A 14,032-nucleotide genomic window follows, 5' to 3' on the forward strand; every position below is an offset into this window, starting at 1 on the left:
TGGGGACCTGGGGAAGCTGGGTCCTGACTGGGGCCCAGGGAGGTGGGGCCCAGGGAGGCGAGGCCCGGGCTAGGGGTGTCCAGGGAGGCAGGATCTGGTCTGCGGGCAGGAAAGGAGGGTCCAGGATTGGGAAACGGAACGGGGAAGGCGGGGCCCGGATTTGAGGGGCGGGGAGGTGGGGTCTGGGCTGGGGGTGGGAGAGTTGGAGTCCAGGAGGGAACCGCGGGGTGGGCGGGGTCCGGGAGGGAACCGCGGGGTGGGCGGGGTCCGGTCTGGGCTCGGGGTGGGCGGGGTCCGGGCTGGGACTGTGTAGTGGGCGGCCCTGAGCGCGTCCCGCAGTGGCCCGAGCCCTGGGTGCTGCAAAGCGCGTCCCGCCGGGTCCCGGAGCGTCCCGCACCCTCGCCCCACCATGCTCCTGCTGCTGGGGCTGTGCCTGGGGCTGTCCCTGTGCGTGGGGTCGCAGGAAGAGGCGCGGAGCTGGGGCCAGTCTTCGGAGCAAGTAAGTGGAGCCGCGGGGAACCGGGCCTGGGCGCGGTCGCCCCCTTCCCTCCGCCGCCCCGGCCTCGGGGCTTCTACCCGGGTCCCCTTGGACCGTCGCCCAGGTCCCCACCCGAGGCCCAGGGGTCCCCCTCTGTGGATCACTCTGCCCTGGCCTGAGGCTTCCTGCAGAGCTGTGTCCCGGACTCGTCCTGCGGAGCTTGCTTCTTGGCTGTTGCTCGTTGCGCTGATTTCTCTTGGTCGTTGTTAATTTCTGAGGCAGCTGCAAAAGTTACTGTAATTACAATGTTTCTTCCTTACCACGCGTGGGGTCAGTCTGCTGTTACCATCATTCCCAGTGGATCCAGGGAGAAAGGCAATCTGACAGGAGTTCCAGACTTCTGGAAGACAACTTTTCCCGTCGGAAAACCGGGAGAACACGGCTTTCCCATTTAGTGACTGCTGGTGGTTTAGCATTTAAAGGTGGCCAGCACCGAGAACCAAAGCGTCTGAGGTCCTCCAGTTGCTGGTCTGTGTGTTTGTCAGGATTTGCGTTTTAAATGTCTCTTAACCTCACAAGCGAATAAAACCTGCAAACATCAAATGTCAATAAAATGATGAATAGACAGGCATTTTTGTCTTTAAAAAGTATAAATCGGGTTCACACCAATAGCATTGAGATCTAACGCACCACATGGCCCCGTCACAAAGTGGAAGTGCTGTTCACACACATGCCACTTAAATATTTAAGCCGTTTAGCTCCCAGCGTGTTTGTGCAGGGTGGAAGGTGCAAGTAGGCGGACCTCTTCTCCGTTTTCCAGCCCCTGTTTTTCAGAGCAGAGTTAAAGACCGACTGCCTAAACATGAAGATGGTTTCATGCTCTCTGTCCTGTGAATGTGCTGAACAGCAAAGTGGAAGTAATGATACTTCTCTCTAGGGAGGGAATAGCTAATAAAAGTCCCAGGAGACATGGTAGTGGTGTTGGAGAAGTGCAGGCTTTGGCTGCAAAGAGACAGGCTGAGCTCTACTTAGTCGTGTGTTCTGGGCAAGTCCGTTCATCTCTCAGAGCCTTCAAGTCCCCGTTGGTCAGGGCAGGGAATATGGCTCTTTTTGAACAAACTTAAAAGGACTCAGCTAGTTTGTGTTAAGGACCTGGTATACAGTGGGAACTCAGTAACTGGAGATGTTTTAGCCAGTGGCTGAAGGCATGTGCTTGGTGCCAGGACGTGTGGGGTTGATTCTTGCTTCTGTCACTCATCAGCTCTGGAACCCTGGGTAACTTCCTTTCGGCCTCACATTCCTCTTCTGTGAAATGTGGAGAAAGGTTAGGGTTGTGAGGACTGAATGAACTATGACACCGGAAGGGCTGAAAACACTGTCAGAACGTCATGCTGGCCTTGGACTTAGACTCATGCTGCTGAAGTGCTGAGTGAAGGAATTTAGGGTAAAGATCTTGAAACTTTTTTGGGGGCGTGTAGACAGGAGAGTGTGGGATGGATGAAAACAAAGATTCTGTGTATGAAGTAGGAAGACTGTTTAAACTGCAACATCTACAAGGTCAAGTAGGCTTAACAATCCTGGGACTTTCTGTCATAGATAAACATGGGTTTGACCTATTTTAGTGATTTCATGCTGTCTTCAATCCAAGACAATATTCATTTATCTTGAAAATGACTAAATCAGGAGAAAAAAAAAACACCTAAGGTATAAAGTTCTATGAACTTGCAATTTTACCTTTTATCCGTAATCCATTCTTTTTGTATGTTTAGTTTTTGTGATATAGGGTTTGAGGATATGTGCTCAGCACCAGTCTTCTGGGTTCGAATTCTGGGTCTGCTCTTACTGAGGAGTGCTTAACGTTTATGAGCTCTACCTCTGTGTGGGGATGATGCAGTTACTTAACTAGAATTTGGAAGAGTGAAACAGTTCAAATACTTAACTCTTAGAGCAGAACCTGGGAACGTAATGAGTGCTCTATTCTCAATCATTATGGTCTTTAAAATTATATGTAAACTTAATTTTTAAAAATGGAAGTCTATGCAAATCTTATGCAATTTTTACGTTCAGCTTCCTGAGTCCCACTTCCATTGGTTTAGATCCATTAGGTTTGGGGTGGGGTCCAGATGATTCTGATGCAGGTGGTCCATGGACCACAATTTTTTTTTTTTTTTTTTTGAGACACAATCTCACTGTGGTGTCACCCAGGCTGGAGTGCGGTGGTGGGATCTCTGCTCTCTGTAACCTCCCGCTCCCAGGTTCAGGTGATTCTCATGCCTCAGCCTCTGAAGCAGATGGGATTACAGGTGCACTTCATCACTCCCAACTAATTTTTGTATTTTTAATAGAGACGGGGTTTCATCACGTTGGCCAGGCTGGCCTCAAACTCCTGAGTTCAAGTGATTCACCTGCCCTGGTCTCCCAAAGTGCTGGGATTACAGGCATAAGCCACTGCGCCCACCGGCACACTTTGAATAGCAGTATTTTAAAAGAATCTTTTTGGAAATTAGTATTTAAAAGAAAGTCCCTTTTAGAAAAACTGTCTGCTACAGAGTTACCTGTTTTGGTAGTTTAAATTACATGGTTTCTTTAAATAGAGTTATATTCCCATTATTATCAAAGCAGTTTTAAATGGACAAAATAGTAAAAGCCATCAGTTATTGAGTATCCGTAATGTCCCAGTGTCCCAGAGAGTTTGCTAGGAGGCTTATTTGAAAATAATAAGAGAGAATAATGTATTCTCATTGAGTATGCCATGTGATGCCAGACTGCCTGGGTTCAAATCTGGGCCTCATCACTTACTGGCTGTGTGTTCTTGGGCAAGTCACTTAACCTCTCTGGGTCTCACTTTCATCATCTGAAAGATAGAATTGTTAATAATTCCTACTGCATAGGCAGGGGTGGATCCAGGCTTTGGGAGGAAAGTGAAGTTTACATGATTTTCAGGGCCCTCTTGAAGGAAAAAACTATCAAATTATGACTACAAAATTAGGTTCCAAAAAGACCACTTATTTAGAATGACAAAGAAAGCACAACAAATTACACACTTTGGCATTCTGACAGGCACCACGAATATCACCCAGTTTTAGGGGCTTGGACAAGTGAGGCGTCCTGGAGCTTACATTTTATTAACTTCTAAATAATAACTACATTTTCATAAAATAATAAACACATTTCTGCTTTCATGGTTTGAGGATTAAATGAGTTAATTCAGGCAAAGCATTTGCATAGAGTAAACTCTTCGGTAATCTTAGCTGCTTTTGCTATTTATGCACAGCCTAGTTAAGTCTCTGACTACCACTGTAACACCTCAGTGTACTTATTTGACAAAGGACAACCGGGAAGTCCTTTCGAGGAAGTGACGGCTGCAACAACCTACTATGTGCACCTGGATTGGAGTGTGGGCGTGCAGAACACAAAAGCTGGGACTCTCAGGGCCTCCTTCAGAACAGCAAGCCACATTCACTTTTGTAATTTAGTTGGATTTGTTTAAATGCGATTTGTATTCGTAGCACATGGCCCATACGTGATGTGCAATACATGCTAGTTGTAAATCAAACATCTATTGTGGTGATACATTTCTAATTCTGTGAATTGGACATTTCCAGATTTAAATTTTTTTTTGTATATTCTCACTCAGAACCAAATCTTTGCATTTGAGGGGAAAAAACAACAACAATCAAGACAGCTTTTTTTTTTTTTTAAAAACTCTTTAAGAAACAAAGCCAGTGAAAGATGCTGCAAGCTACAGGCCACTCAATCATGTCTCCATTATGCGCAGGGCTGGATTGTTGAAATTAGTTTGTAGGGCAGAAAGTGGAAGGAGTGTGCTGGGGAAGAAATTCCAGAGATTTTGTCACTCCCAAAGCAGCCACATGTCATTTCTTGGGGACGGAAAGGAAGGGTGGGGAAGTCCTGAGAACTGAGTGATGAGCTGTGTGTGACTTCGTGTTCCTAACTAGCACTTTCCCCAAGTCCTTGGATGCTCAGATATAAGGAGATCTTGCTTGTCATGTCATCAGAATTGCTGTTGGGAATGCCAGCCAGGTGTTTCTGGAACTAAGGAACAGTAGGGTAGGTTGATTTAGGATGCCGGGAGGTGGGGCGGTGGGGGGGGGCAGAGGATGAAGACCTGAGCTTTTTTTAGGGGGAGAGTTCTGAACCACTCATTATTTTCCCACAAGCAACATCCAGTTCCCTGATTTTTATTTTCTTTTTTATCCCTCTCTCTCTCTCTTTCTCTCTCTCTCTCTTTTTTTTTTTTTTTTTTTTTTTTTTTTTTTTTTTTCTTTTTTTTCTTTTTTTTTTTTTTTTTTTTTTTGAAACAGTCTTACTCTGTCACCCAGGCTGGAGTGCAGCGGTGTGACCTCGGCTCACTGCAACCTCTGCCTCTTGGGTTCAAGTGATTGTACTGCCTCAGCCTCCCAAGTAGCTGGGACTACAAGCGTGCACCACCAAGCCTGGCTACTTTTTGCATTTTTGTAGAGATGGGGTTTCACCGTGTTGGCTGGCCTGGCCTTGAACTCCTGATCTCAGATGATGGGCCTGCCTTGACTTCCCAAACTGCTGGGATTACAGGCATGAGCCAACGTGCCTGGCCCCTGATTTTTCATAGGTAAAGAATAGAAACAGGGTGACTTGCCTAAGGCCAGTTGCTTTTAAAAAATTTTAATAGATCTGCTGGGATTACAGGCATGAACCACTGTTCCTATAATTGATTACAGGCACAATGGTTCATGCCTGTAATCCCAGCAGTTTGGGAGGCTGAGATGGGTGGATGGCTTGGGTCCAGGAGTTCAAGACCAGTCTGGACAACATGGTTGAAACCCTATGTCTACTAAAAATAGAAAAATTAGCTGGGCATGGTGGTGTGCACCTGTAGTCCCAGGTACCTGGGAGGCTGAGGTGGGAGGATCACCTGAGCCTGGGTAGTCAAGGCTGCAGTGAGCTGTGATTACACTGCTGCATTCCAGCCTGGGTGATGTGAGCTGAGTCTCAAAAAAAAAACAACTTAAAAAACAATTCCTGGAAATTGTTTGGATTTTAGCTGGAATATCAAGTTTCTTCTATTACCAAGGCGATAGGCATCACAAATTGCAAATGGTTAATAGCTAAACAAGTTGCAGTAATATTACTTTCAAGGAAGAAAAATTTTGGGTGAGTGATATAGAATTACCCAAATGGGAATGTTCTCAGACTAACTGTTCTCAGCCGACATGATAAATGGGATCTCAGGTGACTTTCCAACAACTAGCCCTTGGTTCTGCTCCAGGTCCTATAGCAGACCTCTAAGGCAATTGGCCCTTTAGTTTCTGGGTTTTGGTTTCAGCATTTCAGAATGCTCTCGGAAGAATGGGGCCAGGCGATGGATAAATTCCTTGTACGGATCCTTCTAGGAACTCACAAATTCAGTCATTTGAAGGTGTTTGGCTGAGGCTGGCCTAAGTGTAATGCCTCTTGGATCTGTTAAGGCAGCAGTCCCCAACCTTTTTAGCACCAGGAACTGGTTTCATGAAAGACAAGTTTTCCATGGACAAGGGGTGTGAGGGATAGTTTTGGGATGAAATTGTTCCACCTCAAATCATCAGGCATTAGTAAGAATCTCATAAGGAGCATGCAGCCTGGATTCCTTGCATGCACAGTTCACACTAGGCTTTGTCTCCTATGGGAACCTAATGCCTGGAGCATTAGGAGGGAGAGCTCAGGCGGTAATGAGGGCTCATACCCTGTCACCTCCTGCTGTGTGGCCCAGTTCATAACAGGCCACCAACTGGTACCTGTCCATGGCCCCAGGGATGGGGACACCTGTGTTGTGGGACCTGGAATCACGGATACAGTGTTACAGCTCAAAAGGAGGAGTGGAGGATCTGAGCCTCGCCTTTGCATCTCTCTTTAAGTCAGTTGGGTCATTAAGGCATCCATACCAAGGGTGGAGTGTCTATGCTCAAAAATTAGGCTTTGTTTCTCTCCTCCTGCCTCCTATTCTCAAGATGACTCAAGTATCTATCTCTTTTCTTCCTCTATCATGATCTGATACTGTGATAGATCTTGGGAAGAAAAACAGAATCCCTACTAGTCCAAGTAAAAACATTTAAGCAGCACTTGCAGGTTTTTTTCCCAGTTGATAACGGGGTAGGTTTTGAGATTCCACACTCCACAGCTCTGATGATGTTACTGCCAAGGCTTGTGCTCAGGAAGACTTTACCTCACCTTCTATTACCTGGCGGTGATGTTGCTGGGCTCATTTGTGTTAGAGGCAGGTGCAGATCTATGAAACATGATTTCTGAGGATCGTTCCTGTGTTGAACCTGATTCTCTTTAACTTTCTTCTTGTCTTTCATCCCAATCCAAGACGCATCTCCACAGCTAGCTCTAGCCCTGTCTCCATCATAAAGCCTTTCATGGTTACTCAGGAACATAGTGACCTCTTCTTTCATCTATTTCCTTTGTAACTTGTAAAACTTCCTTTGTCTATTGTGCTTTTGTTAATACATATAGTTTTTGAAAATTAGATAGTATGATCCTTGGTGCAGAGATGGTGGCTTACATTTTTCTTAATAAACGTTGTGGTCTGGATATCTTCTGTTCTGATGCTGGAGAAATAACCTCAGCTGGGTAGCACTATCTCTTAAGTCCATGATTTGGGGCCTCAAGGAAGTCAGTGAAAGTTCTAAGATGACAATTTATGGTAGTTTTGCCCTGAAGCTGGAGGTCAGGACCTCCTTTTCTGTACCCAGAATCCACCCCTAGTTTCTTAAAAGGCACTGGCAAAACATTCAAACAATAAAAAGGATCAGGAATTCTCAACTAAAAACGATGATGATATTAATGTCATTTTCACTTCCAATCCTAGCTGGCAGCAGCAATCTACGTGTACTGGGAAGTTTTGGTTCTGGGTCAAGCTGAGTTGAAACTTGGACTGAAGTATGGCCATAGTGATCCCCTGAGACATCAGATAGTCATCTCAAAAATGAAAAACCAGCTCCTCTTTTTCTCCTTGAAGCATGCTTATTTTCTCGGAAAACCTATTTTACAAAAGAGAAAACTTCAAAGAAAATACTTTAGATCAATCAGGAACTTAATATCTGAGAAGGGCTTGGCTTTCTTTCTGATCATAGTTATTTTAAGTGGTCCCCAGGCTATCCCACAATTTAGGGAGGGAAGGGCCAGAGACGATCCTACAGGACTGATAAAGAACGTGCCAAGGGTCCCTCTGATGGCCTTCCTTTGACAGTCTCTCGTACATCTCATCTCATTTTATTTAATTAATTCATTTATTTAAAAAAATTTTTTTTGAGATGGAGTCTCACTTTGTTGCCCACGCTGGAGTGCAGTGGCATGATCTCGGCTCACTGCAACCTCCACCTCCCGGGTTCAAGCAATTCTCCTGCCTCAGCCTCCTGAGTAGCTGGGAGTACAAGCATGTGCCACCAGGCCCAGCTAATTTTTGTATTTTGTAGCAAAGACGGGGTTTCACCATGTTGGCCAGGTTGGCTTTGAACTCCTGACCTCAGGTGATCCGCCTGCCTTGGCCTCTTAGAGTGTTGGGATTACACGTGTGAGCCACCATGCCCGGCCTCACCTCATTTCAGAATTCCAGAATGGGTATACTCCTAAGAGGGTTTGGTTTGTAAACCAAGAATAAAATTTGAAGGCCCACCAACCATCTGAATGGACTTCCTCCTCTAGGCCAGGGCCCCTCTAAGTTTAACCTGAAAGGCTGGTTCAGGCCATCATGGGAAGTGGGGGTCCGGAAAGTGGAGGTTTTGCATGCTTCCTTGTACCCCTACAGCATGAACAACATCAACACAGATCTGAAGTTCTGGTAAGAAACATTTGCAGTTGATTCTCTCTGAAACCTGCTTGCTACTTGGAGGCTTCATCTGCACGATAAAACTCTGATATCCACAACCTTTTATGTGACCCAAACATTCTTGTCTATTGACGATAGCTCTTTCAACCAATTGTGGATCAGAAAATTTTAAAATCTACGTACAACCTGGAACCCCCCACAACCTTCTAGTCATCCCCCCTTTCCAGACTGAACCAACGTATGTCTTAAATGTATTTAATTGATGTCTCATGTTTCCCTAAAATGTATAAAACCAAGCAGCTGCGCCCCAACATCTTGGGCACATATTCTCAGGACCTCCTGAGGGCTGTGTCATGGACCGTGGTCACTCACATTTGGCTCAGAATAAATCTCTTCAAATATTTTACAGAGTCTGACTCTTTCATCAATAGGCTCTTACCTGGAGTCAGGGTGGATGTCAGCCTAAATCCTGTACTATTTTTCTCCATCCCTTGTTCTATTAAATAGGAGGCTCTGTAATGGCTTAGAATGATAACTTACAATGTATATATATTTTTGGGTGGGGAGGTAAAGCAGGGAATGGGGTTAAAACAGTTTCTGTTATACTTTCAGTCTTCAAAACAGTAATATTTTCATTTTGTCAAGACTTGAGGTAACACAAAAAAGTTTAAAGACCAAGATATCAGTCATTCAAAGGGAGCAGCCATCCATTAGCACTTTGATTCACATTCTATACATGACACACTTATACCTACAAAAACGGGATAGTGTTACAAATAGTGTTTTGTTACCTGATTTATTCACTTAAAATTGTGTCACGAATATACCTCTCAGGATAGACTAGGCTATGCTGTGGTACCCAACAAGCCCCAATTCTCGATGTCCTAAACAATAAAGTCTTACATCTTGCGCATACACCTGGCCCATCTTGGGTCAGCAGTGGGGCAGCTCTGCACCTGCTGGTCACTGTGAACTTGGCCTTCATGGAGCAGCCATTGCCCCAAACATTGCTAATCACTATGCTGAAGAAAAGGCAGTTCTGGGACATTGAACATTAACTTAATGCTTGGCTCAGAAGTGACTAATGCTACTTATATTCATAACTTATTGGCCAGAACTAGTCACGTGACCCTGTCTACCCACAAGGAGTAATCCCTCTGGCAGAGAACTAGGATAATGTTTGGAGAGCAACATTGAAGTCCAGTAAAATGAATGTTGATTCATGTTTGTAAATGTAAGTACAGGCCCTGATTTTCAGTAGCTGTGTTGTATTAATCATGTACATTAATCAATGTATCATAGTCTACTTACCTGAACCACATTTTCAGGGCCTTTGAGGCTATTTCTAATTATGAGCAATTGGGTTAAAAGTTGCCAAAAATTGGCTGGGCACGGTGGCTCACGCCTGTAATCCCAGCACTTTGGAAGGCCGAGGCCGGGCAGATCATGACGTCAAGAGATTGAGACCATTCTGGCCAATGTGGTGAAACCCCATCTCCACCAAAAATACAAAAATTAGCCAGGCATGGTGGTGCATGCCTGTAGTCACAGTTACTCAGGAGGTTGAGGCAGAAGACTCTCTTGAATCCTGGGGGCGGAGGTTGCAGCAAGCTGAGATTTTGCCACTGCACTCCAGCCTGGTGACAGAGCAAGACTGTCTCAAAAAAAAAAAAAAAAAAAATTGACATGAAGTCTAGGTATATTTTTTAATGTTTTTGATCTACATTGTAAAATTATCTTCCAGAAAGGAAGGAGAATTTATTACTCCCAGCAATAGTAGTTTATACTTCTATTAGTTGATCAGATTTGCCATGAGTAATGTCCAAACAACCAGCTAAGATTTTTAAATTAGTCCAGAGGGGCTGGTTAATTAATTATTAATGAGATTTTTTTTTAAAAGATAATTTTTGGTTGGGCAAAGTTGCTCATACCTGTAATCTCAGCACTTTGATAGGCCAAGGTGAGAAGTTTGCTTGACCCTAGGAGTTTGAGACCAGTCTGAGCAACATAGCGAGACCCTGTCTTTACAAAAAATATAAAAATGAGCCAGACGTGGTGGCTCATGCCTGTAGTCCCAGCTACTTGGGAGGTTGAAGTGGGGGGAATCACTTGAGCCAGAGAGGTTGAGGCTGCAGTGAGCTGTGATCCCACCACTGCACTCCAACCTGAGCAACAGAGTGAGACCATGTCAAAAAAAAAGATGATTTGATCACCTTCCCACGTCCCTCCTCTGCCTGTGGAAGAATATAAGAAATCACCCAGAAAAGACCTGATAAAGAAAATTTAAAATAAGTTCAGTTTTATTTCAGAGTTTCCTGGAATTTTAAGTTGAATAGTGAACCCGGCGGAATTAAGACTGAATACCTTTACTTATTTTAATAGACACAGTGGCAAAGAGTTTAACTTGAAGCCCGAAATAAAACAAAACAAAATACAAATATTCTAATTATCTTTTTGTTCTTGTCATTTCATCCATTCTCCCCTTACAGATAGAAGAACGCTCAGGTGACGAGGTCGTGTGACGTTATGGGTTAAGAGTCAACCAGGCCTGACAGGGCTGAATTCTGTCCTGGAAACAGACTCCCTGATAAAAAGTCAAACTGCTTTTCAGGATAGAAAGGGCTTTTGGTGAATTTGAATAGATTTCAACTCCCTTGTATAACTCAGTTAAGAATGACCTCACAGCCATATTTCATGTCTCTTCTCCTTTTTAAAAATCACCTTTTTGACCGTCTCTTCTCTTTTATAGGTTGGACTCAGAGTCCCGAGGCAAGTCAGACTGTTGCAGAGGCTGGTAGGTATATTCATGGTGTACCGCCAAAGTTTATTCCCTCACTCTTCTATTTATTTTGAACCTGGTATCCATTTTGCTTGCAGATCCTCCAAAATATATAAAGTTGCTCGTGGAAAAATTCTGAGATGCAACAGCATAGCTGAGTCTTTTATAAGGCTTTCTTTAAGTGGATTTTTTTTTTCTGGAAAGAGATATGATTATTTCAGTAGGACTAGAAACACAAAGGTCTTTGCAGGCTTCTTCTTAAAAGCCTAAATATAACTTTTATTTATTTTTGTGACATCCTTACCCAGGAAATAAGAGCTTTGTTGTAAAGTAAACAACTAAAGCAATCAAAGAATTCACATTTGTAGACTAAAGCATCATGTAATGAAAGTTGGACAGGCTCTCAGTGCAGGCTGGAGGCTAAGAGATTGGAACCAGGCAAATGTTCAGAAACTCTAAGAGCTTATTTGAAATGACCTCAGTTCTTCCTTACTACTGTGTGTGCAGTGAAATATCAAAACGTAGAGTTTTATGTAGGCATGCCTTTAACTCTGGTGAGACATTTATTCAAGCCCTCCCTGCACCTGGCCAGTGTTGGAGTGGGTTCAGATTTCTTGTCATTACCAATATCACAATCGTGACCATCTTTGCTTGGATTGGGATTTTGGATTAAAAAAATTTTTTTTCTTGGCTGTCTCATCTTCTTTCCTTCTTCTGATCCTCCCAGTCTTGCCACCCCATACCCCAAATTCATTAGCCTTGTATACCTTCTTTCATGTTTTTTTCTATGTTCACGCAATCCTAGACAAACATATATGTATATAAACATGTCAAATTGTGAAGGGGCTGAGATTTAAAGCTACTTACAAGCTAATAAATTAGTTACCATTTCATGGATGCTAGCAGAAAGCAGGAGACTCCTGGGTCAGAGACGAAGGACGATTGATTACTCACAGTAATAGCAGTAGTCAGAGCATGTGTGCCATTCTCCCAGCCCAGTTCCCATAAGGTGATAGAGACGGCCAGGTAACACCTGCCATGCAGTTGGTTTGTATTGCATGAAAGGAGCCCGCCCTTAACTTAGGGAACTTGACTCTTTAATAACGAGCACTGAGCCTGCCTGGTCTTTGCTCCTGGAGGGAGATATTTGCTTTATTATTCTGCACATTAAGCCAATCTGTCTTCTTCCCTGAAGGGAGATATCACCTGTCTTCCAAGGCTGTTCACTGTACATTTGTAAAGGAAGTTCCCAGCAAAGGCAGCTAGAGTCTCTGCTTGCAAATTGTGCAGAAACACCAGAGATTCATGGAGAATAGCCTCCCAACAATACATACATACACGCATTCATTCATTCACTCATTCAGTCATTGAACAAATATTTTTTCAAGTGTCTGCCACTTGCCCAGACTGTTCTAGGCATTGGAGATACAACAATAAGAGAAAAGACAAAAATGCCTTGTTTTTCATAGAGCTTGAACTCTAAAGGGGGCAGAGGTAGAAAAAAACCACAAAGTAAATCAATCAATCAATCATAAGCATATTGATAATTGAGAAGATGACAAGGGTCAGTGAGAAATGGAATGCAGCAGGGAAAGATGAGGGCCCAAGGTGCATTTGCACGAGAGACTATGGATCATTGCTCTAAAACTACGGGTGCATGTGACAGCTCATGTTGGCTGAGTGCTTACTGTGTGCCAGGGCATTGTTCTAGGTGCTTTATGTGTCATGACTCAATTACTCTTGTTTTTTTTTTTTTTTTTTTTTTTTTTTTTTTTTTTTTTTTTTTTTTTTTTTTTTTTTTTTTTTNGGCTCTTGTTGCCCAGGCTGGAGTGCAGTGGAGGAGGAGGTTGCTCACTGCAGCCTCCTCCTTCCAGTTCAAGCGATTCTCCTGCCTCAGCCTCCTGAGTAGCTGGGATGACAGGCACCCACCACCACTCCTGGCTAATTTTGTACTTTTAGTAGAGACGAATTTCGCCATGTTGGCCAGCTGGTCTCGAAGTCCTGACCTCAGGTGATCTGCCCGCCTCTGCCTTCCAAAGTGCTGGGATTACAGGCGTGAGCCATCCTGCCTCGGCCATCAATTACTCTTATAACAATTCTTTGAGGTATTTTACAGATGAGAAAACAGATCTAGAGATTGAGTAGCTTTCCCAAGACAACACAGCTGGGAAGAGGTGGTAAAGCCAGGATTTGAGTCTAATTCAAGGTCCAAGTCCAGGCTCTTAACTAATATACCAAGTGGGCCTTTCAATTATATGTATTTCCATCTGTATTTATATTTATATGTGTTATAATTTACTAAACATTCTTTTATTGATGAACTCCCAATTTATTAACAGGTTTTTTCACCCCGTATACAATGCTTCAATAAACTTTCATTTATTCTTTTATGCAGGTGCCTTTAATTCTACAACGTATATTTTCAATAGGAGGATTACCGATTCAAAGTGCATATATATTTTAGATTTTGCTGGGCTTGGTAGCTCATGCCTGCAATCCCAGCAGTTTGGGAGGCTGAGGTGGGTGAATCACCTGAGGTCCATAGTTCGAGACCAGCCTGGCCAACATGGTGAAAACTTGTCTCTACTGAAAAATACAAAAATTAGTCGGGTGTGGTGGCGCATGCCAATAATCCCAGCTACTTGGGAGGCTGAGGCAGGAAGATCATTTGAACTGGGGAGGCAGAGGTTGCAATGAGTTGAGATCATGCCACTGCACTCCAGCTTGGGTGACAGAGCAATACTCTGTCCCCCTAAAAATTTTTTTTTGATAAATATCAGATTAATTTTTGAATACTATTACTGTTAACACTATCTGTATTCATTCCATGTTTATTAGCAATGATAAATAGACACATTTCTGCAAGCAATTGATAAAATTACTTTTTCTCTTTTTAATTTGCCAGTCTTTACTTAGGAAGTACTATCTCATTGTTCCTTTAACTTGCATTTCCCTGCCTGTGTGT

At 43.6% G+C, this 14,032-nt stretch overlaps 1 protein-coding gene across 2 annotated transcripts in view; it reads left to right on the forward strand.

Moving 5' to 3' along the window:
* Positions 1-300: 300 nt before the first annotated feature.
* ITIH5 (inter-alpha-trypsin inhibitor heavy chain 5) overlaps positions 301-14,032 on the forward strand; it is a 91,110-nt gene continuing 77,378 nt past the window's right edge. For both annotated transcript variants that reach the window (XM_017521212.2, XM_017521217.2), the window contains exons 1-2: positions 301-499; positions 11,038-11,082. In XM_017521212.2, the coding sequence (XP_017376701.1) occupies positions 410-499; positions 11,038-11,082 (135 nt within the window). In that variant the 5' untranslated portion in view covers positions 301-409. The remainder of the gene's footprint in view (positions 500-11,037; positions 11,083-14,032) is intronic.

This window comes from Cebus imitator, unplaced genomic scaffold (assembly GCF_001604975.1).
Source record: "Cebus imitator isolate Cc_AM_T3 unplaced genomic scaffold, Cebus_imitator-1.0 Scaffold20, whole genome shotgun sequence".
NCBI classification, from domain to species: domain Eukaryota; kingdom Metazoa; phylum Chordata; class Mammalia; order Primates; family Cebidae; genus Cebus; species Cebus imitator.